The 25338-nt window shown below is 44.7% G+C and overlaps 1 protein-coding gene across 4 annotated transcripts in view; it reads left to right on the plus strand.

Moving 5' to 3' along the window:
- The first annotated feature begins 2419 nt into the window (after positions 1 to 2419).
- Positions 2420 to 25338, plus strand: part of C2CD2 (C2 calcium dependent domain containing 2) — a 37999-nt gene continuing 15080 nt past the window's right edge. For all 4 annotated transcript variants that reach the window (XM_061453520.1, XM_061453522.1, XM_061453521.1 and 1 more), the window contains exons 1-7: positions 2420 to 2843; positions 5029 to 5127; positions 15191 to 15310; positions 15734 to 15832; positions 19610 to 19732; positions 20032 to 20152; positions 23194 to 23302. In XM_061453520.1, the coding sequence (XP_061309504.1) occupies positions 2556 to 2843; positions 5029 to 5127; positions 15191 to 15310; positions 15734 to 15832; positions 19610 to 19732; positions 20032 to 20152; positions 23194 to 23302 (959 nt within the window). In that variant the 5' untranslated portion in view covers positions 2420 to 2555. The remainder of the gene's footprint in view (positions 2844 to 5028; positions 5128 to 15190; positions 15311 to 15733; positions 15833 to 19609; positions 19733 to 20031; positions 20153 to 23193; positions 23303 to 25338) is intronic.

Raw genomic sequence — 25338 nt, forward strand, 5'->3', positions numbered from 1 at the left:
ACTCTCTGCATGGCATATGTGGGGAACTGAAACATGGGACAAGCTAAGGGCAGGTTTGTCTGCCACAGCACAGTGCTGTATTAGAAATCCCTGAACTATCTGCAAACAAGCTGTTACAGCAGAGATACTGGTTGGATCTTAAAATCAACCAGACTAATCAATCTAGTCTCTCAGCAGGGTCAAATAACCTCTATAGGAAGCTGTGCTAGCATAGCAATATGGCTCCGGTTGTGGATCTCTGGAGATCTCAGCCCCTTGCTCCTTGGTATCGTGTAGGTATCATGTAGGTATGCTTGGTATCATGTAGGCAGATGGCAGCTGGTCAGCGAATGGAGTGGAGGATTTCCCTGTGTCCCAGGCAAATAATACTTTAACTTACGAACAGCCTGTTCTTCTTACGTAGGTACAGTCACCTAACTGCAGCAAATAAAGCCACGTTCTGGCCCTGTCAAGTTTGCAGCTTATAGGTGCAAATGCGGACAATGCATTTACAACACAAAATGATCAAACTGCTTCTCAGGCAGTGATCTGTTCCTCCTACCAGAGGCCTAGTCCCAACATTCTAATGTACTGTATTAAATGTTGATGGAACAGCCTTTCAGGTATCCCAGGCCCCAGAGAACAAGGTGAAAATCTGCAGCAAAGATTATTTACATTTCATGGAACAGGATCAGGTCAGGGAGTACTTCAGCAAACTGGACATATGGGCCCTGATGAGATGCACCCGCAAGTGCTGAGGAAGCTGGAGATGCCATCACAAGGCCACTCTGTATCATCTTTGAATGATAGTAATGACTGGGATAAGTGCCCAAGGACTGGAGGAAAGCAAATGCCACTCCTAACTTCATGAAAGGCAGGATGGAGGTTGTTGAGACCTGAGACCAGTCACCCTCACCTTGACCCTGAGAAGGTGATGGAGCAGCTAATTCTGGACACCACTTCCAGACACATGAAGAACAAGAAAGTCATCAGGAGAAGTCAACATGGATTCACCAAGGGGAAGTCACACTTGACCAATTTCATAAACTTCTACAATGAAATTACTGGCTTGGTAGATGAGGGGGGAGCAGTAGATATTGTCTGCCAAGGCTTCTGACACTCTCACACATGTGCAGCAAGAACTTACAATAACATTTCACTACCAACCTCAGTGACTTAATCACTGGTTGCTTGAGAATGTCAGTTGGGCAAAAAATACTACCAAAGTTCCTTGGGTGGGAGCTGCCATGGGTAAGGAAAGTCACCACGAAAGAAACAAAGCAGGCAAAGGAAAGCACAAGAAAAATGAGGACACAAATAGCGATGAGCTGATAAGGTAGCAATCTGAAAATCAAACAGGAACTTAACTAAAAATGAGCGCGACAGAAATAAATTATCACAAAACTTTTATTTACTATCAAAAGGCAATTTCCTCCCCTTTATTGCAGACCTCATACTGATAACAAGTCATTCAGCATGGCCTGCAGAAAGTACTCTTGGGGGATTTTTTTCTTCCTTCCAGTCAGTTTGACATCCCTGGCAGAGATGATGAAGCGCCAGGAATTAAAAGGAAGTCCTTGGATAGGAAGCAGAGGGAACAATTAAATGCCTTGTAGTCTCCTCAGCTATTCCTGCAGTGCTGCGGAGGGGTGAGGAGGAAGAAGCAGATCACAGCCCTGCAAGTGTTACCCTGTTAGGTGAAAGGGTGCCCGCCTGAAATGCTCACCGAGAGGCAACGTGGCAGTTCTATCCACCTAGCTCTGTAATTCACATAAACTAGGTGACTATGTCTCAGCCTCTGGAACACAACCATTATTACATCATCTTACTTCTGGGGAGGGGGGGAAGTCGAGTCTGTTTTGTAGCCGACTCCTGCTGCCCACTCTCAGGCACTACCACGTTTATCTATTGTATGCAAAGACGTGAGGGACTGTTCGCATTATTTTTCTCTTGCAGTTGTTGCTTAGTGTGCAAACGGCATCGGTAAATAACAGTGATCTAAGGGGAAACGTTTTGTGGTAGGAAAACCAACATCAGTTATTGGCTTGGCACCTCTTCCCCGGGCTTCTGAAAGCCCCATCGTCCCTATTAAAGTTCCCCGCTTTTGCCCGCCCGTGGGACCGCTCTTCTCGCCCCATTCCTCCCGATACAGCAGACGGTTTCCCCGCGAAGCGCCGCCTCAGGACGCACCCGAAACCGCTCGGCGCGGGCTGCGCCCCCAGACCCCCTCTCCCGCACGGGGCACCGGGCGCCCCTTCACCCATAGCGCTGCGGGTCTCCGGGGGACCAGCGGAACGAGGGCTCTCCGCCCCTCCCACGGGGTGCCCCGCCGCCAACGGCGCTGGGCCGGGGCCAGGCATCCCCTTCGCGTCCGGCCGGCAGGGGCGGGGCGGGCCAGGAGGGGATTGTGCCGTAAGCGGGCGGGGCGGTTCTATGTGGAGCGGTGCACCCGCGGGCTGCCGGCAGGACGTGGTGCTGCTGCTCCCGGCTCAGGGCCCTGAGCGGGCTGCTCCTGCCCGGCGCCGCTCTGAGCGCCTTGGTGGGGGCCGGTAGCGCGGCTCCCATTATGGTCAGCCATGGCGTGGCTGCCGGGCGAGCTGGCCGAGCTGCGCTGGTGTGCTCTGGTCGCTCTCTTCGTGGCGGCGCTGGCCACTCTGGCCGTCTACCTGGTGCAGTACGTGCTGCTGGCTCTGCGGCGGAGGCGGCCGCCGCCTTCGCCGCTGCCGTCGCCGCCACCGCGGCAGGACGAGCTGCAGGAGGAGGGCAGCTCCGTGCTGTCCTGGGCACTGTCGCTGGGCAGCTGGCGGCGGCAGTGGCGGCGGGCCTGGGTGGCGGCGCTCAGCGCCGAGGCGGCTGCAAGGGCGGTGAGTGCCGGGGACGCAGGTGAGGGGCGGCGGGCGGGAGGGCAACCGCGCCGCCCTGCCGCAGGGCCCGGCCCGGCCTGAGAGTTCCGGGCGGTGCCGGCGGCGGCTTCCCCGAGCCCGGCGGGCTGAGGCTGGGGCCCTGGGGTGTCCCGCCGAGGCGGGGGAGGGCGGCGTGTGCCCGTGTGCCGGCGGGGGCTGCTCCCGCCCGGGGCGAGAAGTGGCTGTAGAGACACCGGGACTTGGTCCGGACATATCTGTCATAGCTGTCAGCATGGTGCTGGCAGCGACTGCTGGTGTGTTACTGTCCTTCGGTGTTCGTATGTGCGTGTGTGTATGGGTATGCGATATGTGTGTTTGTATATGTTTGTATGTATATGTTTATATATTGTGTATGTATACACACACACACATATGTACTCGGTGGCAGTGTGACAGGAATTCGCAGGCAGGAGCTGGCCAGGGGCAGGGAGTGGGCACATGTGCGGGAGCCAGGAGAAAGGGGAGGAAAGCCGTGATCCCCGGTTGCCCCTGGTAGGGGCTTGTGTGCCGATAACATTGTTCGGGCGCAGGGAGCAGGAAACAATGGAAACTTCCTGGCCTGGGAGCCAGCGTGGGGCCTGCAGCCCGTCCTTCGGCAAATAACTCCTAGAGCCGGGCTTCCTTCGTGTTGTCTTAACGCCTTGCTGAAACTGTGTGTGTGTCAGTGTAAGGCTGAGGGCTGGTTTCCTCCATGCAGCCGAGGGACGGTGGGTGTCTCAGGTATTGGTCTGTTTGCTTTTGGCCCATGTCAGGATGGATGCTCAAAATGTGCCACCCTTTTGCATCCCATCCTACCCTTTTTCCAGAGGGTGCACTGTGCCATGTGGCTTGTTGGTTTGCGTATGTCCAGTTGTAAGATGCGAGGAGATTAGGTGAGGCTGTGGCACCAATTCTCTGGTCCTGAGGACTGAACCCCTGCCATGTCAGTGGAAAGTGCTGAGCCTAAACTGCCTCAGAAGCGGCATGTGCTTAAGTCTCCAAATTCGTGTGCAGCCCTCTCCCTAGGCTTAGGAGGTTCCTTTCGCAGCAGCCCACCGAGCTGTCTTCTTACACGTCAGGCTGGGGGAGAAGGAAGAGTAGGGCAGTGCCTGCGTGTGAAAGATAAGGAAAGTATTAAACACTTTCCAGACATCGCTGTAAGTTAGGGCAGCAGAAAGAAAATACCTCATCTGCCCTTTCAAATTGCACAGGGCAGGTGAGGAAAGCATAGGTTGTGCTGAGAAATGAAGACTTGCCTTGTACTTGTGGAAGATAAGAGCCCAGACAGCTTGGGTGCAGGTGCTGGGAACTGAAAGTAGCTAGAAACAAGCAGCAGCTTCCCGTCCCTGACTGCAGAGCAAAGCCGCTTTGACAGGGCCATGTACACCCTCCCGCCCGCCCCTGGTGAGCAGCTGCAGCCGTCTCTGGCCATGAGTTCACTGCCTGGCACTGCAGCGTGGCATTCCTTCCGCTGTCAGCCTCCCAAAACAATGTCAGTGGTGCACAGCTAATGAAATTCCTGTGTGCAAAACAGCCTCGGGTGACAAGGGAAGCTGTGCTGGCTGCTTGGTGTGGGTAGCAGGTGGATAATGCAAGTGCTGATGCCTCTTGAAAGCATGACCTCACTGCCAAAACAGATATAAAGCTGCCTTTTCCTTGCTGTCTGTGTGAAGACTGAGGAGCTGTCATGACTGCCTGCCGTCACCCATGAGGAAGGATTGGGGAGGGGAAGGTTTCTTTCCTCACCTCTGCAAGATGATGTTTGGGTTTTCTTAGTTTTGGCAGTGCAGCTCTATTATTAGGCCAAACCAAAAACGCCTTTTAAAGCTGCAGCATTGATTAATCCTTACTCAGGAAGAGCAGCTTCACTGAACTCTGACGTTGCTCATGGGCTTCGCTCTGCACTGTGCTATATACCTTGATATTCTGGTACAGAGTAAGATGAGTTATGATTAGGCCCATAGTTATGTACTAAGTATAGGTGTTCAAGCTCTACCCTGTATTATGTAGTGAGGTGTCATGCAATTAATCCATACAAGTTTTGACATACATTTGCAGTTCCTTCTCTGGTTCTTCCAGGAACTTTACTGGCAGTGTATTTTTATTACTTGGTTTCAAGAGACGGGTTCACCACCTAGTGATGCTTTCTTTTTTTCTTCTTTCTTAGGATTCACAGTTGCTTACGTTTGAGGAAGATGACCCACCAGAACCACTTGAGCTAGAAGTTAAACAAGTTGTTAGTATTGTAAAGTCAGCTCAAGAAAAGGTAAACTTCAGTTTGGTTTTGTTTCAGTGTACTTTTGGGCAGGAAATGTTCACTTTTCTTATTAGTGTCAGTGGGAGTTTTATTTGTCAACGCTTCTATACCTGTGACCTAAATTTGTTATGGCTGCTAAGAGGCTGCCTCTCTGGTGAGCCTGTGCAAACTCTTTGCACTGATTCACTCCTTTTGCAAGTCATGAGCAGAATGTCCTCCAGGCTTTCTACCAAATGGGCAATAACCAGGGTTATGCCAAGCTTATGGGTACATCCTCAATGAACTCGTAAGCTGCCCTCTCCCTACCCCCATCAGAACAATGGTTCCCCATCCTATTGCTGAAGTGTGGGGTGGGGATTTCATGAAGAAGGAAAGGGAAGGAAAACTTCTCCTCTGGGACAAAAGTCTGCCTCTTGATGTTTGTGTGGCTGATTACAGGTTTGCTTCAGAAGCTGTTGCTGGGTAGGGATCAGTGGAACAGGTGCAAAGTCCTGAGGGTGAAGTCTTGACTCTACTGAATCCTGTACTCAGTGAGGAGAGAATGGTCTCTTTCTTCCTCTCCACATACCCTTTCTTCCTCTTCCCCCACCCAACGTACTGCACAGTGCTTTAATGCATGTAGAGTGAAAATAAGGCAGAATGTGGCTCTTGGAACAGAGTAAACGTGCACTGAAAGGAGGAAGAAAAAGTATATATGCTTATTAGCAGTGATATCTTTTGCATTTTCATCCTAGTGACTGTAACTACTAGTCATATTTGCACAGGTGCTCTGCTTCAGGTACCTGCATCAAATCAGTCTAATGCTTTTCTTCTAGTTTTGCTTTGTTAATTTGGTTTGTTTGTCTGATTTAGATGTTAAGCAGCTCTACTATGATTCCTTTGAAAACTATGCATGCTTATCTGCCTGATACACAGCTCTAGGCACACCCTCATTGGTGGCAGCTGGGGATTGCCAACATGTAAATTTGTGCACTTGTTCACCTTCTTCTTTCCCTTGTCCCTCCTGTTTTTCTCCCCTGCCAGTGGTCCCTGCCTCAGCAGTGGTGCTAGAGAGAGACTGGAGTTGGTTGGGCTGTAGAGTAGACACTAATATTGCTCTGTGCCACTGAAGACACAAGAATGGGAAATTTTAAGGAGAAGGAACTACTAGGTATAAAAGTGGTGTGCTGTGTAACATGTGAAGTCAGCAGCTGAGGGAGATCTGTTACAAATAAAAGCTAGCAACTAACGGCACAAAAATAGGTGACTTGCAGCACAGTGTCTAAAACATTGCTGGAAAGCTGGAAGAGCTGCAAGAGTGTTTGCATGGGAGGTGTCCAGGAGGTTTGGGTCTGTTGGTTGCTCTTGGCCAGCAAAGTTCAGCAAGGGTGCATGGGGCCAGCGCTGTGCTCAGAGTACTGTGCCCATGGCTGCACCATGATTAAAACAGTGTCCCAGGGCTAAAACCCCTCTTTTGTCTTGCCTGTGTGCCAGAACCAAGGCACAGCGCTGCAGTCCTGGATTTCCCTGAGGTCATGCTGTACCACTGGGAACATCTCTGCTGCAGTCCTCAGCTGGCTTATGTGTTGTTTAACAGTAGATTCTGCCTGCCGTAGCAGTGAGGTAAGTTAGTGCCTGTGATGCCCTCTAGGCACCTTCACCTGCTGTGGTTAAGCTTGGGCAGTGGAAGGCAGCAAGTGCTGACTCCATGGGAGCCTAAGCCCAGGGAGCTGTTCGCTGCTGTAGGGCTGTTCTCTTGCTTTTCTCTACCTGTGGCTTTGTAAGCTGGCACCCTCCCTTATGCAGTCTTTGGTCCTTGTCTGACCTTGGGTTACATCATTTCAGTATGTTAATCAAGCTGTTATACTGCAGCCAGCAATCTAATGTGGTTTTGCAGCAGCTTAGACCAATATAAGCACATTTTAAAATGTATTGGATTAAACCAGGTTTGCTTATGTAAAGTGTTTTTTTCTGAACTGCCCCTAAACCTGTTTCCATAATCTTGTGCACAGCTGCTGGGAAAATTTCTCTGAATTATTCTTACTTTTTCAGTTAAGGTACAACCTTAATATTTATTTGGGTTTCAGCGTATAATAACCTTAGAGTGGAACTCCGATAGCTGCTTTCCCTCCTACCTTAAATGCATGCCTTTCTCTGAAACACCTCAGGAGTTCTCTCATACAGTAATTGTGGCTCTTATATATTCCTCAGGTAATAGCAAGGGTCCAAAGGTGGTTTTTTGTGCTGTTTTCTTTTACCCCCTTGCTTTTCAAGCTCTGTATCTTTGCATGTGAAATTGAAATCTCTCTCTGTAGCTTGTCCAGGCTCAAACTTCTGATATGTATTTGAAACTCACTACTGATATGATTGGCTCTGAATGCAGTTTGTGACCACATGCTGCATGTTTACCAATGTTGTAGCATCTCACAGAGCTCTGCACTTGCCTGAGGCTTCAACTGGCATAAGACTGTTGTCCTGCAACTGGTCCAAGATGCTGCTTTACTTGTGGTCTGTATAGCAAGAGTGTATAAGTGCCTTGATTCAGGATTCTGGGCTTGATTTAAATGCATGTTGTTTCAAATATGTAATTGACCTTGCATCAGAGAGGTTGTGATCATCAAAGGAAGTATAGGATTGAGGGTGAGAGATCAAAATAGCAGTAAACATGGGATGTGTAATACTTGAACGCAGCTGCATGCTGACAGAGCCCTGTGGTATGTCTTCTGTGGTGGGTGGTCCTCTGTCCTCTTGAATGCTGGGCCATGGGGCACAGCCAGGTGATGAGCCTGCTTGGTGCTGGGAAGTCTTGCTCCAAACCAATACGGGATTGCCAGCCTGACTGTAATTACTGTATTACTGCTGACAGCCCTGTTTATCACCAGGATGCAGGCTGACATGTGCTGTCCTTAGGTATATACACACTATCCTTGGCTTGAAGAAGCTGAAAGTTGTAAAACTGGTGTGTGGTCCACAGTGCAGTGCTACAGACGTGGTTGGGGAAGCTGCTGGTTGTCAGCCTGGCCAAAGCTGTTGTGATAGGGACAGGCTGCTCTGGGGCTGAAGGTTACACTACACTGCTTCTTGACAAAGCCTCTATTTATACGTCACCTTCACTCCAGTTTTGGGCCACAGCCTAAATGTATAGGATAAAGTGGCCCATTTTCATTGTGTGGTGTTGGTTGTTCTGTTTTAATAAAGTAAACATTAGGAATATTCTTAGCTAATTCTGCCAGCCTTTCCATTACTGCAGTGTTTTCAGAGGCTTTGAACTTCACAACAACAAAAAAGGCAACAAAAAAAGATGATCCTCTTGGGGGACTTGGTACAGATGGTTTGGATGGAGGAGGCTACAACAGAAGTCTCCCTTCTTTTCCTGCTTCATACCTAAATAGAAAGGGGTAAAATGCTCTCAGAGTGCCATTCCATTAATGAGTGATAACAAGTTGCTATACAAGAAATTACTGTCTTGGATCGCAGCAGGCAACAGCAAATATGAAAGCCTCATGTTATTACTTATATGATGGATCTTGCTGAGGGGAATGGTGGTGAGAAAGGAGGACTGTTTCACAGGCATCTGAGAAGTCCTGTTTTCTGATGAACTGTGCAGCATATCCGGAGAGCCCTTATTAACCCACGCAGCTGTCATAGCTTCATCTTGGTATCACTTTGCAGCCACCCTGCTGTAAGCTGGCAGCCTGTGTTTGTGCCACACTGGGGTGTCACAGCTTCCACTTCCATTTGCGCTGAAGCAGGTAGAGACATTGTGCAGCAAAGGCTGCTTTCTGCTCTGGAAAAGACTGGTTTCTCATTGTCACTGCTACAGTACTAACTGAGATCATTCTGAGCTATGTACACGTTTCTGTCTGATTATTTTTGGTGGGGTGAACTGTCCTCACCATCATGTGCAGTTCCTTTTGTCTTTAACTCCTTGTTTTGCTTGAAAAGCTGTCCTGGAGCTTTGCTGCTTTAACGGTGGTTTCTTTTACAAGCCTAGGTGGAATCATGGCCCTTCCAGCTTGCTTCTGTACTAGTGTAATTCTTTGTCTTTATTTACTTTTCTTCCATGGTGCTTGCTGTCGTATCAAGCAAATATCATGTAAATATATCATGAAGGAATTCTGTTTCCTTGGCTAAGGTGTTCCTTAAGTATCCTTTCACAATACTGTCCTGCCTTGTAAGTCACTCCTGTGAACCCATTCTCTGCAGCAGCTCCAGTTAATGCTGTCTGCTTGAACTTGATAGCTGAAGTGACACACAGCCCGACAGGCGAGGTCTTGCCATGCAAGATCACTGCTTCTTTGTGTCTCTGAAAGTACTTTCCTGATGCATTTTAGGCTTCCAGTCTGCCTGTCCTGTGGCTGCTTCATAATGTGACTGACTTGATGCATCAATGTCTCTTCCTTTGGTGTTCTCCCAGTGATAATACTGCCCTTTGTATGAGTAGTATTCGTTAATTCTCTACACACGTGCTGTATTTTGAATTGTATTTCTTTTATTTTCTTACTTTTTCCCCATCATTTCCATGTGATGTCTTAATCTTCCTTTATATTGCTGCTTCCCAGCTTGCTTTCCTCAGTATCATGGTTTCTCCTGAGGGATTTTGAACCTTAACTATGCAATTTGGTTGGTGCCTGACAGACTCCTTTGTAACTTGCTTCCACTTTCACCTCACTACTCACTGTACTGTCTTCTCACTTTCAAACACATCCCCATTCACCTTAACATGGGAATGATGGAGTGCAAGCTTAATTATCAGTGTGATGACCCTACTAAAACAGACAAGACAACATAATGGATCTCACCTACTTAAGAACTAAGTGTCTTGTAGAAGGAAAACATCAGGGTGGGGATTTGTTTGTTTCAGTGGAGATAATACTGGTTTGGGCACTGTCAGGTAGCCTGCCTGTCTTCCAGTCGTTGCTGCAGATGTGCGTGAGCCTCCTACAGGCTTGTGCCACATCTGCGTCTTTACAAACTAACAAGTCTGTTTCTGGTATTTATTTGTTTTCCCCCTTTTTAAGTGTAAGTACTGCTTCCTGTCCTTGCTCTGTTTGATATTCACTGAAGTTGATTAGGTGTATTGAAAATTCTTCCTGTCCTGGCCACTTGTACTCCCTGCTCATTTGTTTTATCCCCCTCCAGTCTCAAAGGAGTGGATAAATTCACATGCTGTATCAGTTTGTGCTTCGTTTCTGTTGCTAACATGGCAACTCTCTCTCTCCTGTACTCATTTCATCACTCACTCTGCCTTCACCCTGGTGTTTACCATTGTTTTCGGAAACTGGTCTAAAATTGTCTCATTATATTTGCAGGCAAATTTGCTTTGATACCAGCTTCTAAAAATCCACCTCTGGCTGTGCCTGCATTAGACACTTCGCTCCTTCAGTTTGTATATGTCTCTTGCTTGGGTAAAGAGGGAATGGTGAAGAAGCTAGAGAAACCCCCTCAAGAAGCCAATGCATAGGCTCTGATAACCAAGGAAGATCATGTAATTCTTATGCTGAATGGCTGTTATGACTATCATTTCTGACTGTAAAGTTTTCTTACAGTTAAGTTTTAAGCTGAGCACACAGACTGTCTATGTGGCCATTGACAAGGGAAGTTTTCCATGCAAAAAAAAAAAAGAGCCTTCTCCTTCTCAGAGGAGTACTCCAAAACAAACACGGAAAATTGTGGAGGTCCTAAATCTAATAGCATACTGATCCCTACAGTTGAGATCAAGGCAGCTTTTCACTGTGTGGCTGCTTCATGGCATGTACTCATTTTCTTGTGAAAATGGTGAAGATTTGTGTTACGTACTATAGAGTAACCTGCTCTTCCTGGAGATAAATGCCAAGTGCAGTGAAACTTACAGAAAAAAGGCAAGAAAGGCCTGTGATGCTGAGGGTTTTACCCATACATGTGATGTGGTCATGGCCTGGGGAAGGTGAATAATAGCTTATCCGAAGGGCTGTCAGGGAAGTCACAGCCCTTCAGCCTCCCTTGGCCACAGAAGGGAACCTGCTGCTACATGTGGAGAGGGGAAGGAAGAGTTACAAAAAGGCCACGCATAATGCACAGATCAGTGTGTGCCAGTGCCAAAAATGAAACCTCCAGGCAAGAGGACACCATGTGTGAGGAGCAGAGGCACTCCGGTGCTCCTGGAGATGAGACAGGTTCTATTGCTGCTTGAGGAAGGAAATAAAGTGAAATTTTGCAGCTCTGTCCAGAGGAGCCGCAAACAGAAAAAGTCAAGGTATAGAGGGGGAGAGCAAAGCCAGGGGAAGGGCTTAAATAGCTGTGGGTACACAAGTTTGGACACTTTGAGTTTCTCAGAAAGACGTGAGTCTTACTCAAGTGCTGTAGTGCTTTTCAATCTCCTTTGTTCCTGCAGCTGTTTATTGGAAATAAATTTTTTAGGGTAATTATACTAACAATTTTAGACATGTGTAAGCAAGGTGTGTTACAGCATCTGGAGCTTGTTGGATCTGGGTGCCCATGTCAGGCAGATGGGGAGCAGAGCCCAGTCATGTCAAGGAGTTTTGCCCCATCAGCTCACCCACAGCGTGGGCTAGTGTGGTCAGGATCAGGGATGGAGGTGGGTTAGGGGAGAGGCTGGTGGGTGAGGGGAGAGGCTGGAGGGTGTTGAGGAGCTAGCAAGAATAACCCTGGCATGGGGGATGATCAAGTGCCAGGAGTCAGCTGAATGTGGGGAGGAATAATAGGGGGCTGAGAAGGAGGAAGGTGCAGCCTTGCTGGTGAAGGCACCCGAGGAAGGGCTGAGAATTCCTTCCATGGGAGATCCCCAAAATATATGGAGAGACCTTGGCTGTTGACAGCTAGAGCTGCGGAGGTGCTGGAGAGAGAAAATACCTTGGTCCTGCTGGTAGAAGAATCCCTTCTTCTACATTCTTTGTGCTTCTACTTCACCTCATCCTATTTCTAATTTAGGAGGTCATGCTAGTCCAGATGTAAGGTAACAAAAGAGACCTGGGGTGTTATCTCTCTGGGAGTCCAGAATTAGCCAGCCACAGCTTCTGTGTGGTGGTATAAGGGCCTAACTTTTAAAGAGCAGTTTGTTATAAGAATGCCAGGCTTTCTAGACTCTAAACCACAAAATGTTGATGACTGGGGATGAACTGTAATAAGGAGGGGTGGAAGAGAAAGGTGAGGAAGATAAATGAAGAGCAGCTCACTTCCCACCAGTTCAGGTGCTACTGTTTATTGTGAACATCTCTCCTTCCTCTTCTCTGACAACCAGAAAGGGGTGCTTTGCCTGACCCTCCCTTCTACTCTTCATCTGTACAGAGAAAATGAGTTTGAGGAAGCAGGGTGGGTGGGGGCATGGAAGAAGAGTGTAGCACAGGAAGCCTCAGTATTTCTCTTCATGTGACTGTTCTGGGGAAAATGGCCTACCTATTTCTGCTCTGGTCTATCAAAGTCATCCACTACACTTCTAAAGGAATGTCACTTAAAAAGGGAAGTGGCAGTTGCGGTTTTTTAATCTGCTTCTCACTGCACATGTCAGTATCCGAGATGAAAACAGAATTGCTTTGTCTTCAAATTCTAGCCCATTCTCTCTGTATTTTGACGCTACAATCCATTCTGCTGCCAGAACAAAGGGATTCAGCTGACATACAGGCATATTATTTTCCATTTACAAATGTGGAACCCGTCCTTTTTCTGACTGGATTAAAAATTAGACCTCTGTACCTGAAGACCACAGTTATTTTATTGAAAATGAGGGGAGAAGGGGAGTAGGACTCTCTTGACGAGGTGTAGAAAGGAGAGTGAAAATTGCCCTACCTGCAGCGTCTGTTTCCATCCTTTACTCAGAAGTAAACATAATTATGAAGAAAGTGGCACATGAAAACACGATTAAGAAGAGAGTGGCACATTAACTCATCTACCAACTCTTCTGCCACACTGTTTTTTTAAGCAGTAATCAACCATGTAGCTTGGTGTTAGACATCCAGAAATTCCAGACAAATAGCTTTGCATCACATGTGCAGCAAGTCCAACTTGTTCTGAGTACACTGAACCTCCTATGCATGTGTGGATGAAATGTGCATGGATGATAAACCCACTGCATTTAGGACATGCAGGTGTCATCAGCTTTTGCATCAGACCTGTCCTTTTCCTTCCTTTGCCCTTGAGAAAGAAGTGTTAAAAGAGCAACGATGCCAATCCATCCTTGTGAATGAAAGGAGTGATTCAACTCAGCTTCTAAGTTGAAAATATAACAGAATCATAGAATAGTTAGGGTTGGAAAGGGCCTTAAAGATCATCTAGTTCCAACCCCCCTGCCATGGGCAGGGACACCTCACACTAAACCATGTCACCCAAGGCTCTATCCAGCCTGGCCTTGAACACCGCGAGAGATGGAGCATTTACAACTTCCCTGGGCAACCCATTCCAGTGCCTCACCATCCTAACAGGAAAGAATTTCCTCCTTATATCCAATCTAAACTTCCCCTGCTTAAGTTTGAACCCATTACCCCTTGTCCTGTCACTACAGTCCCTAATGAAAAGTCCCTCCCCAGCATCCCAACAAATAGAATAAGCACTTAGGCTCTCTGGTCTTGTTAGCTATTAAAAATACTTAAAAGTCAGTTATTTTCTATCATACTAGTGGGTACTCATTGACTATGTGGGATTAAGGGTCAGAAATCATTTCTGAAAGGATATAGACTCTGCGAAGAGGTGAGGGGAACTGATTCGGCCACTTCTAAACTATAATTTGCAGGAGACAAACCTGAAAAGGCAAATCTTGTTGCTTATGAGTGTGCTTGGGATTTTTATTTGCCATGTCCACCTCTTCCCCCTGTTCGTTAGTAATTAAGTCTCTACCTTAATGGATGTGCTCTGAAGCCTTTGATAATGATCTGGTTCTTCTTAAAAATGTATTCTGTAGAGCTCTGGGAGATTAAATGTATTTAAGGAGACACTGATAAGGATCTTCCAGAAGGTACGTGATTCATTTTAAAGCCTTCTGCTTCAATCCCAGTGCCCATAAGTGAAGCAGTAAGTGCACAAACATAATTTAATAGCTTGCATGCAGAGTTTATGTCAACAAATCTTGCAGCAAGTTATTTGTCTGCGCATTGCATTAACCTGGATAACTTTGCCTGAGTCAGCCTAAGGAGGGCTCAGCTATCCTTTCCAACAGTGGAGATGTGGGGGCAGTAACCACAGAGGGACAGAAACAAGCCTCTGTTTTCAACCAGCAAAGCTGTTTGCAGAGTGAGCTTCTCTCTGGCATAATAAGCCATTTCTCATTTCTGTACCTGGGGCTTTCCTGTGCTACCAGGTGCTTTCTGCACACTCCAGGGATTTTGCAGCCCCAGCACCTCAGTTGGTTTGCAGAGAAGAGGGAGGAAAAATCACTTAACTATCTGTAAACTCAGTATGATGACAAGTTAATCTTTCTGCTCTTAGAAGCGAGGGAGTCTACTCAAGGAAGTCCATTACAGTTGAGTGGCATACACTGTTCCCCAGGCATTTAGGTAAATCACCAAATTTCAGGGCCTTTCTTGATCTGTTCAAAGACTTGAATAAACTTTTAAAGGCTCCTGCCCCTTCCCACCCCACTGGGAACAGGAATTGATCAGACAAAATCTTCTTCTACAGCACCAGGGTTATGCCAAAGTTTCACATTTGTAGGATAACAATAAATCAAGTATTGTTTGGTGAAACCATCTGTCCCATGGTAGGCTACTTAGCTGAGAGCAGAAGAGTGAGAAGAAGCAGCTTCTTTGTCTCCCTTATGCAAAATTGTGATTGTTGAGCTTTTAAAGCACAGGAATCTTTGGCAGGTGAGGAGTTAGTTTTGTATTAGATAACAATACGAAAGAAATTTTGGAAAATACCAGAATTTCCAGGTATTAAATTTCACATCCAGAAGTGAACACTTGAACTACGGTTTATAGAAGGTGCAGAAGGGGGTAGGGATGTTTATAAAACTGCATAGAAATCTCCCACCTACAGAAGTAGCATAATTCTTGTAGTGTAAAGTCCTTCCTTCTCTTAGTTCCTTTCCTGCCTCCAGCAAACCTTTTGAAGACTAATTTGTTTTTTCCTTTCTTACCTCTTCCCACCCCTTTCATTTCATCAGGTGGTTTCTTGCAATGTTGTGGGAGATTCCGTTAAATTTGTTGTCACTGTCTCACCCACTTCGTCCATGACTGCAGAAGGTCAGTCATACAGCGTGAAACTCTCTCCACTTCACTTGCAGGTAAAGTGTTCAGTGTTGTTCTCTCTCTTCGTCCTTTCATTACATCTAAACCCACAGCTGAGTTGAGCCTCCTGTTTGCAAAGTGCATACAAGCTCGTGTTAACTGTGGTAGAACATTTATTAGTACAACAGTTTCCCTCTGGAGCAAGTCATAAGTTCATAAATTGAGCTGCCTTTTTAGAGCACTGTGGATAAGTAACACGTTGGTTAGACTGTTTGAATGTATAGAACACCAATACCCTTTTTTTACTAGCAAGTACTCTCAAAGCTTAAATAACTTCTGCCTTCTTGGACTGTCACTTTGAGTTTACTTACGAGAAACTGGTCTCATTCTTCCTTTGGCAAGGCTTAGTATGGAGCTTAATCTTCAATTTCTTTATAGGACACCAGAACACTCTCCAGTAACTGCTTTCCTATCCACAGCTTCAGCTCTATGTGAAGGATGGAGGAGAAGATGTCAAAGTTGACTGGTTCCTCATTAACGCCAATGAAACCAACTTTGAGATCCAGCCACTGCAGGAGGTTAGTCAGTCGATTTTGTTTGCTGTAATGGTTGAGAAGATGGGTCTCCATCCCTTCAGTGCAAAACCCTGCGTAATGCTTTTGGTTAGCAGTAGAGGTGTCTAAGAGTTTATGTATCAGATGAGGCTGGAAGAGCAAAACGCCTGTTCCCTTCTGTTGGCTTCCTTCAATAGAAGCATGGGGCAGTTACCTGTTGGTAGTGCTGCCTTGAGCTGCTTCAGTGAAACCTGTTATGGTTCATCCAGCAAAAGCCTACATCTCTGAAATCTAGGAGCATTTCTCAAGATTACTGAAGCATTACAGATAAACCAAGTCTGTGTCTGACGGATGACTTTGCAAACATTTTTCATCCACATTCAAAGGTGTGAAAAATGTATTTTCCTAAATATCTTCTCTCAGAGCACTTCTGAAATAATAATAATAATGGAAAAAAAACATTGTAATGGTATTCACATCAAGGTAATTACAAAGTTGCCCTTTCATTAACTTAAATCAGTTTTGAAATTAGGCAACAATAGCTCTGAAACAGCTCTGAAAAAATACAATTATGTAAGGAAATAATGGATGATCCAAAAATATCTTGATGGTTTTAGAATTATGCCTTATCTTAGTATATAAACACTGGTTCATTAAGATTTTGTTTTTTTTTTTTTACTGGGACAGCCCTGAAAGATTTCCTTCATGACTGAGACTCTTCTGTCTTTGACCCTTTGCAATGTCTAGGGATTTGTGGCACAAACATGATGACTTAAGCTTTTTTTACAACAGAGTGAAGACTTGATTGTGTTTTGTAAAGCTGGTTTTCTGAATGAAGGCCTCATTAAAAAATAGGTTTATTGTACAGTAAAGCTGCTTCTGAAGCCCTTGTACTAAGTGACCTACAGTTGTAATAATTTATGATTATAGTTTTTAAACACAAAAATGTGAAACTCATAACCGAAGACAGATGACTCTTTCAAACTGTGTTTTAATGTAGACTTTACTGTGCACATGTAGCAGTGTAATAACCTTCACAGGTTCAGGTGGCATGCTGATTATCCATGTATTGAACAGTCATTAAGTACTTACTGACAAATGTAGATGACTCTGGTATAGTCACTGGACTTCACAACCTGCTTTTTCGGAGATGCCAGGGTTTCAAAGGAGTTGCAACTTGCTGTGCTTTGCCACATTTTTTAAATGAGCCTGTTAAGTTCTTAATAGTTAGGGGCTTTATTTTCACTTTGAAGTTTCTATTAGCGCTTACTTAGGGAAGAGGTGAGGCAATAAACAGAGAGCTAAAGCCTGTGAGCAACCTACACTTTGGAAATTGCTTCTGCTCCTAAACTTAAATGTCAACTTTTGTGTCCTTTCTTCTTTTTGAAGCAGTATTGTGCTAACAAATAAGTACCTTTTTTGGCTTGTGATCATCTAGCAGTGGTTTTGTCTTCAGTCAAACACAACCTATTTTCTGTTGATAATAGCTGGGTGAACCTGAGTTGCATTTGGCAAGGTGGCTGACTGGCAGGGCTTGAGTTCACATGCGGTGACTTCACATCCTGGTGTGGCTCAAGCTGGGCATGGTAGCTGGCTGTACGCCCTTAGCACATGTCAAACCCAGAGTAAAACATCTTCTCTTAAGCCTTTTTGGTTGGTGATTAAGGTATTGTGGCTTGCCTTTTAGAAGGTGTTATGATGGAGCGTTACTTTCCAAATAAGTATAGTTAAAAATGAGGTTTGGCTGACAGGAGGCTTTTCAAACAAACTGCTTTCCAAGTAACTATGGAAAGATCAGAAAATACCTATAAGTAGAAGTCCAATGACTGTTGTTGCTGCTGTTACTGTTAAATAACAGATATCAGATTAGGTTGATGGCAAAGCAAGAAGCAGCTGGGATTTTACAATTGTCAGTGTTCTTCATCAGGATCTAGGTAAGGTCAGGGGAGGGAAATTGCTTCCAGAACAGTCAAAACAACCACAATTTGTCTGCTTATTTAAATAATACAAGTAAAGAAATGATTGAAACTGAGGCTTCAGACAACCTAATTTACTTTCATATTTTTTTAAAGTGAAAGAGTATTATCTGCAAGTAGCAGAAATGTGCCACTGCCTCTTTCCTTGGTGATTGTTTGAAGGAGCACAGTGTGAACAAAGCAGCATTTCTGTAGGACTGCTCAATGCTGTTGTATGTTTTGAAATAAGGGGCCTGTCATCAAAGGGCAGTTAGGTAAGAAGGCAGTGAAACAGGATTTTTGCACACAACATTCCTGGGATTTTTATGAAACACCCTAAATGTTGCTATAACACTTGAGTAATTGGGAAACGGCTGTTACTCCAAATCTGTTTGACCTGTTGTGCAAGCTGCAAGCATACCTTTAAGAGTGAAGAAGTCATTGCATGATGATTCCTCTACACCTAAGAAAGGACTGAGGCTTTTGAAATGACAGATTGCCTCTCGTTCCAAGAGCTCTCTGTGATGAAGGAGCATGTTGCAGGGTGTCCAGATTGGCAGAGCAAAGCCTGTGCAGAGATGAGGTTGTTTGAGGCTTCAGCTATTGCTGCCTTGCAGCTTTTATGTGCTGTGTGGCTGCACTGGTGTGGGTCAGGTAGTGCTGAAAGTTGGTGGTACAGAGACAGTACTATCAGAGCAGTCTACCAGGATTAGGCATTCAGTCCTCCACTTGATCTCCCTGCTGGTGCAAATTGGGTGTCCTTGTCACCAGTGCCTTTTTTTTGCAGCAGGGCCTCATTTATTGGCCATAGCACAGCAGTTGCCAGCCTGCTGCCGTCAGATAGCAGCATGATGAAGTCTACCTTTTGTCTGCTTTGCATTCTCCAGCTATTCTGTATCTGGACATGTAAATTAGTTACCTTTCTTTTAAAGCCTTGTTCTGGAATAGTGAAACCTGTCAGGTATGGTATTAGGTGAGAAAAGATGGATGAGTCCCCTGTGGTTTAGATCAGACCTTTTTCTCCTACTTCAATCTTTTCTTTAGGAAAGAAACCTCACTGAGATTTCTTCTCTGCTGCCTTCAGAGCAGTTGGGTACGAAACTGCCCTTTCTGTGATAGCTTAATTTAAAAATGTACTCCCTGTAGGGAGCTGAACAGAAGAGACTTTATGAGGAGTGCAGCAGGGGAAGCAGGCTTTATACACCTTACAATTAGTTGTGTGAAACAAAATTTGTGGGCTGTTCTGATCCCTCAGAGATTGTGGTGCTAAGTTCAGATTGCCATGAGATTTTTGAATGGACAGACATATGAGCTGGTCCCCCAGAGCAGTGTGACTATCTGTCTGTACAGTGCACTTTTCAGCAAGGTTGAACACCTCCAAAAGGTGCTGTAATATTTTTTCCAGTGCAGCACAGGATTAGCTGCTTCTCAGCTGTTACAAGCTGGCATAGCTCCCATTAAATCAGTGGAACAGGGCTGATCTGCTTATCTGATGACCTGATCTGCTGTCTTGGTGGAGTGAAAAGCAGCACAAAAACTTTAAAACACCATCATAAAATGTAAACTGCTGATGAAACTTCTGGTTTTCTGGCCAATAGTTCTGCCTTCCTAACTCTCTGAACAGAATGTGGCTTTTTCAATATATATTTCTAGTTTATTGCATAATATAGAAATGCAACTAATTATTTGAAAGATCTCTTATTACATTTTGTTGTTAGCAACAGAAACCATGTCTCTCTCTGACAAAGTTAATGTTCAATAGCTTTGGTGGTTTACATATACCAAATTAATACTTGCCTTAACATCTTTCGAGTTTTGAGAAGCATGATTGTTTGTTTCCTCTTAGGGACAGACAGCAGGGCCATGTGCAATATCTGAAACGCTCAGAGATGTTCTGAACAACCTCTTTAGCTCAGTTTCTCCATCTGTAGTGTTGAGTACGAAGCCTGCAGATGTAAAGGAGGTTCAGGTAAGTCTATTTCCTAAATCTTTTGAGAAATGTCCTTCTGCTTAGTGTTTCTATTACATATTCATGACTCACAAGCGAGTAAGTTTAACCCCGTTTGGTGATCAGAAACAACTGGAATGTATTCTTTAAAACAACATAGCCTTTGGCAGTGAAGGCTTTGTGATCATAACTCCCGGGTGGATTATCTGTTGATGTTACGCCCTATCACACGTTTGGTTCCCTATATCAGTGTGACAGAAGTTAAAAGTATTTGGTGTTTGCATATGTGCGATCCCTTGCGCTCTGCTTGCTTTTCACAGAATGTACAGAACGTAAGCCTTCTCCCTCAGGGCACTAGTCCTCCTAAACCTCCAAGGGCTCATGAACTCAAACTGCTAGTGAAGAACATCGCAGTAAACCTAACTGATCACAGTGCTGCAGGTAACGTAGCCCATGCATTGCTGCTTGCTTTCAAGCAGTTTTTTTTTTCCTTTTGGATGAAATAATTTGGAAGTTCTGGGTTACAGCCTTCTGTCAAAAGAAAATGTAAGAAATCGCTGTACTCTGAGAAACAGGCTTAATCATGCTTGTGCAAAACTGTGTGTGTTTTGCTGTATTTGAATATTTAAACACCTTGATCTTGTAAACAAATCCATCATTTCTGAAAGCAAATTGAAATGAGCATGTTTATAGAGTACGTTGATTATTTGTGGATTTTAGTTTTAATTTCTAAAAGTTATCAATTTGGGTGTGCCCAAGATGAGGGGCTCAAATCCAGCTCTCCATTAACTGTTAGCAGTGACATTGGTTTGGTTCAATGTTACTGCATGTTTACAGCTGATTTACTTTTGAGCAATTTGCTGACCTATCTAAACCCCTCCTCCTCTATGTAAACTCTCCTCAAAGGTGGTGTTTTGTTGTCAGGGATTTTTTCCCCTAATGAACTACCTCTGCAGGTAGCGGAGGGATTACCTCTTGCAAGAGGAGCACAAAGCCAAAAAGGCAGTCACTGTGAGGCTGCAGTATTGGTTTTGGAAAGTAGCACCAAGCCTGTCTCGCAAGTAGTCAGACTTCAGGTTCAAGCATGCCTCTGTCACCGACTGAGGCACAAGCAGGCACGTTTCGGATTTTGTCAGTGGGAATACAGATTTAAGGCTCTGTTATTTATGGTCACAAAACAATTCCATAATAATCTTTTTAGTGGAAGCTTCTGGCTGCTAAATTAGGCAAGGCACTAGTTTTGGATAAATATATCCTACTTACTCTACTAGGGTTTTTTTCCAGTTAGATGTAATAGGTTTCTGCCCTGGAGCCTTGCATAATGCTGCTTGCTCATCCTGGTTGGAAGTGATTCCCCTAAAACTTTCTGCAGACTGTTTTTGTAGAAGCAAACTATTTTTAAAGCAGTTCTGGAATTCTTTGCATTGGAATGTCCTATATAAATAAAACTGTGCTGGAAACTGTAGACTGCAGGAAAGCTAACTCAGAATTTGTTATTACTCTACAATTTTGCAGTGCAAACTAAACTTCTCAAAAGAGCAGATCATTTTGTCTGCCTTTAAAAGTCTTGAGATGAGATACCTTTGTGTGCATACAGTGCATGCAATGGAAGAATTCATCATATGAGAAATCTCTCTGCCCCCTCACTGAAAATGAGAGGAAAGGGGACAATTGATGTGCTCTGCTTTGGGGACCCAGATATTGAGAAGCAAAATCACCATTTGCTATCCTGAAAGGAGATGGAGGGAATTTTGCTGGTTCCCTAACAGCTCTGGGAGTGTAAATGCTTTGGAACTGTGTATGAGAAATAAAGCTTCCCAGTGGGGTTTAGCTGGTACACTTGAAATCCAATGGAAACTGCACAGCTGGGAAGATGCTAGCTTCTGGACATAGCTTGCCGCCTATTTAATTATTGTTCTCTTATGCTGGTGGTGTCTTCAGCAATAATTAATTATCCTGTTGCAACTGTGAGACTCAGGAAGATGTGCAATATTGCAGGCTAACCTCCATAGATATACAGAGGGCTGGGGAGGGATGGTTTGTCTGTCTTTATCATTATCATCCTATAAAGAATGGATGCTAACATGTTTAATAGGAGCTTGTGGCTTTCCTATAGGTATGTTGGTTCAACTGGTGAGTAACGAGTAGCAGAACTGGTCTCTGCTTATAGGTTGTGCCCATTGTTATCTCTTTAGTTTGTGTAGGTAAACAAAGATTATCCTAGATTTAGTACTATGTGGCCCACAGTGCATGATCTAGGGCAAAAGTGACTTCTGCTGTTAAGGAAAAAATTCTTAGTTGTGCATACCAGGGCAGAAATGCTGAAATACCATGTTCAGTGTCAGTCTGTCAATGGCTTTAGTGTAATTTCAGGCAGAACTATACAGGTGCTTCTACCCCAGGGTGCTGAGCTCTGCTGGCAGCAAGAGCGGGCTGCAGAGACATATGGCTACGTTAACAGAAAACCTCCCCAAGTTCATTAGCTCAGGCTCAGCTCGCTGTGGAAGCAGCTAAACTACTTACTCCAGGGTTAGCTTGGATCCCAAGTAAGCTGCATGTACATAGTGCTTTGTCTCCTCTAATAACCTTGCCAGGCCCAAGCTGTTTCTGTGTCTGAGATAGGGTTCACCACAGCCCCAGTGCACCACCAGAGGACCACTGAGAGGTGATGATAGTAAATACAAACCTAGATTCTTCTGGAGAACTGGAGGTAGCATATCTTTTGTTTGGTTTACACACAGCCAGTACTGATCTTTTTGCTGCTTTCCTTGATATTTTGGAACACTGTGACTGAAATGATTTCTGATGCTTTGAGAGACATAGAAAATAAATCATTTTAAGAAGACATTGTGGAAACTATTTCCCCTTGGAGCAGCAATATAATTGCTCTAATATGCCAATTTGTGATGCTATCAAATTCCAAGATCAAGGTAGAGATAATTCTGCACCAGTACTCTAAAATGCCATGAACTTCTTAAAAACCACAGTCCGCAAAGCGAGTGTTAACTAACACTACTGTCTTCATTCACTTGCTAGGAGAAAATGCTTGCTTTGATGTTCAAAGAGAGTACTGTGACTGTGGCCAGTAGGAACTTTGAAAACCTCTGGGTTTTCTAAAGCAGCTGAAAACAACTTTACTCCCTCCCTGCCTCGCATCCACACCACCACCTCCTTGCTGTCCCCCTCTGTCACCCTATCCTTTTTGATCTTTTTATATCTGCACAATTTTTGCTTCATGCCAGAATTTAACTGAGGTTGTCACATTTCACACTATGTAGAACAGTGCATAAGACAATCTTGACCATTCCCATTAATGTAGATGGTACGCAAACTGAGGGAATCAGTTTATTCTGTGTTAGTGTTTGCAATAGTCTGTTCAAAAGTGCAGTATGTAAGGAAGGGAGTTCTTCACTTTTTTTCTAAGTGTGCCTCTTGGTGATGAAATTTTAACAACTGGATATTGATTTTTCTTGCCCTTACAGGCAGCACAAACCTGGTGTGTATAGTTCAGCTGAATGACCCTATGCAGAAGTTTTCCAGCTCCGTAGCCAAAAATGCTGCAAATCCCTTTTGGAAGGAAGAGTTTATCTTGTAAGTAACATACCTACTGAGAATAGTTTATAGCAAAGCATCTTTTTGTACTTAAACTCTGTGAGGTTTTCGAGACAAGAATGGCATTTTGAAATATTCCAATCAGATAACCTCAGACAAATCTGGAGCTGGCAGGGACTTCAGGATATCTAATTACCCTCTGCGTGGATATGAGATCAAATAGGTGTCTAGGTCTTCCCTGGCAGATACCTGATTCTAGTAAATGTGTTAGCAAGGTTTTGAAGTCACTTTACCTTGAAAACTGCATTTGAGGAAACCTGATGTGTCTCCATTCTCTGCCGAGTCGGAAATATAAATGGGCAAAAAAATAGACTATCTAAAAGAATTGTGACTGTGCTTAAAAAGGGAATGTAAAGCTAACTAGATCTTTTTCTGTAGGACAAAAATCGGACTTTTGGCAGCCTCCATGGTATTCTGTGATTCATACAGCTTCTGTAAATAAGGTCAAAAGTGAGGAGTTCTAAAACTGTTTTCATTTCCACTTCCTAGCAACATAGCACAAGTATCTGGAGGCTTCTGTATTGTATGAGTTGAAGAAGGGGAAGAATCACTGGTGGCAGTGTGTATCAGAGGGGTGTTTTTCTACTGGCTTTAAACATGTGCACAGGCAGGCAGAAGCACCTTCCCAGGGAACAGGGGTAGAGATGCCACCATAAAACATACTACAGATAATGCTTGCTTTTTTTTGTACCAGATTATTAAGGTGAGAGGCAGTTCATGCACGGTGGAGTCTCTGTAGCTTTCCTCTCCTATCTCAGTTCCATTTCTCTCTACAAATACATATAGAAAATATGTATTTCAGAAAGTAATGCTGCTTGGTTTTGTGTGATGTTTTTATTCCCTCTAGTCATAGCCTGGCATCCACTATATCTGTTCCTTCCCTTGCAAAGCAGAGGCTTAGCTCACAAGGAACTGAGCGTGTATTCAGACCTGTGCCTGTCTGTGCTGAGTGTGCTCTTCCTCAAGGAGCGGTGTGTACTTCTGTGTGTTCCTCCTCAAGTTGAAGGGGGAGTGAGAGTGTGCACAGATCTTTTCCTGCCTCCTAATCACATTCTGCTGGACTTCACATATAAATGTTATGGAATGTGCCTTGCAGAAACAGGATAACTGAGGGAAGAAGCAACAAGGGTTGCTTGATTTGAAGTAAGGCGCTATGATCATTCCTCACAAGTTGTACAGGACTTAGAGAATACCAGACCCCTCTGCATGTGTGCCAGGGGTGGAGATGATTAGAAGTCCTTGTAGTCAGCAAAGGAGACATGTTATTGTAGAACAACGCTTAAAGGCCTCACCTTTTTACGTGGTCTGATAGTTGTGTGCACCTGGTTCTTAATCCTGCTGTCAAGTGGAAAACCAGCTAGGAAGTGCTCTTCCTTCAGACACTTGTAGTCCAATGACTTACAAGGTCTGATTTTAGTTATAAGGACCTACAGCTTTTGTGGAAAGCCACAGATCAGACTATGTTCTTTTGTGACAGTGTGCTGTATTGCTGTCAAGACATTAGGATTAACATGATGTTGATTTCTTCTCCGCAGTAGGAGGGAAAAAAAATGCCCTTCTGTAGCAACTTTCTATTCTGGAGTATCTCAAAGTGCTTCAGCCACTGGGTCTGTGAATCACTTCAGCCATCTGTTGGAAGAACAGCATCTGTGCTTGGTGCTCCAGAGCAGACACATTCACAGCAGTTTTGGACAGGAAGTTTGTAAGAATAGTACCCTTTCCAACTGAAAGTGCAGAGAGAGGGCAGGCAGGATGTGATTCAGTTGACTGGAATTTGGCCTTGACACTAGGGATAATGCTGGGGTTTCCATGCTGTTTTTCCGAAGTGCATGAGGTAAACCTGGGGACTTTTACAGATAGCTGATCAGGATTTGGCTGCATACCTTCTTTCAAGTTCACATCCTCCCCCCTTTTCTTTCTTCAAAACCAAAAACACCCACCAGTCTGAAGAGCAGTATACTGATCACCATATTGGGCTCTGCTTTAGCTTCATGTGAAGAGCACCAATTGTACCA

The sequence above is a fragment of the Pezoporus flaviventris genome, unplaced genomic scaffold (genome assembly GCF_033815535.1).
Source record: "Pezoporus flaviventris isolate CSIRO_AGI_PZ_B2104156 unplaced genomic scaffold, CSIRO_AGI_Pfla_v1 ptg000015l, whole genome shotgun sequence".
Classification (NCBI taxonomy): Eukaryota; Metazoa; Chordata; class Aves; order Psittaciformes; family Psittacidae; genus Pezoporus; species Pezoporus flaviventris.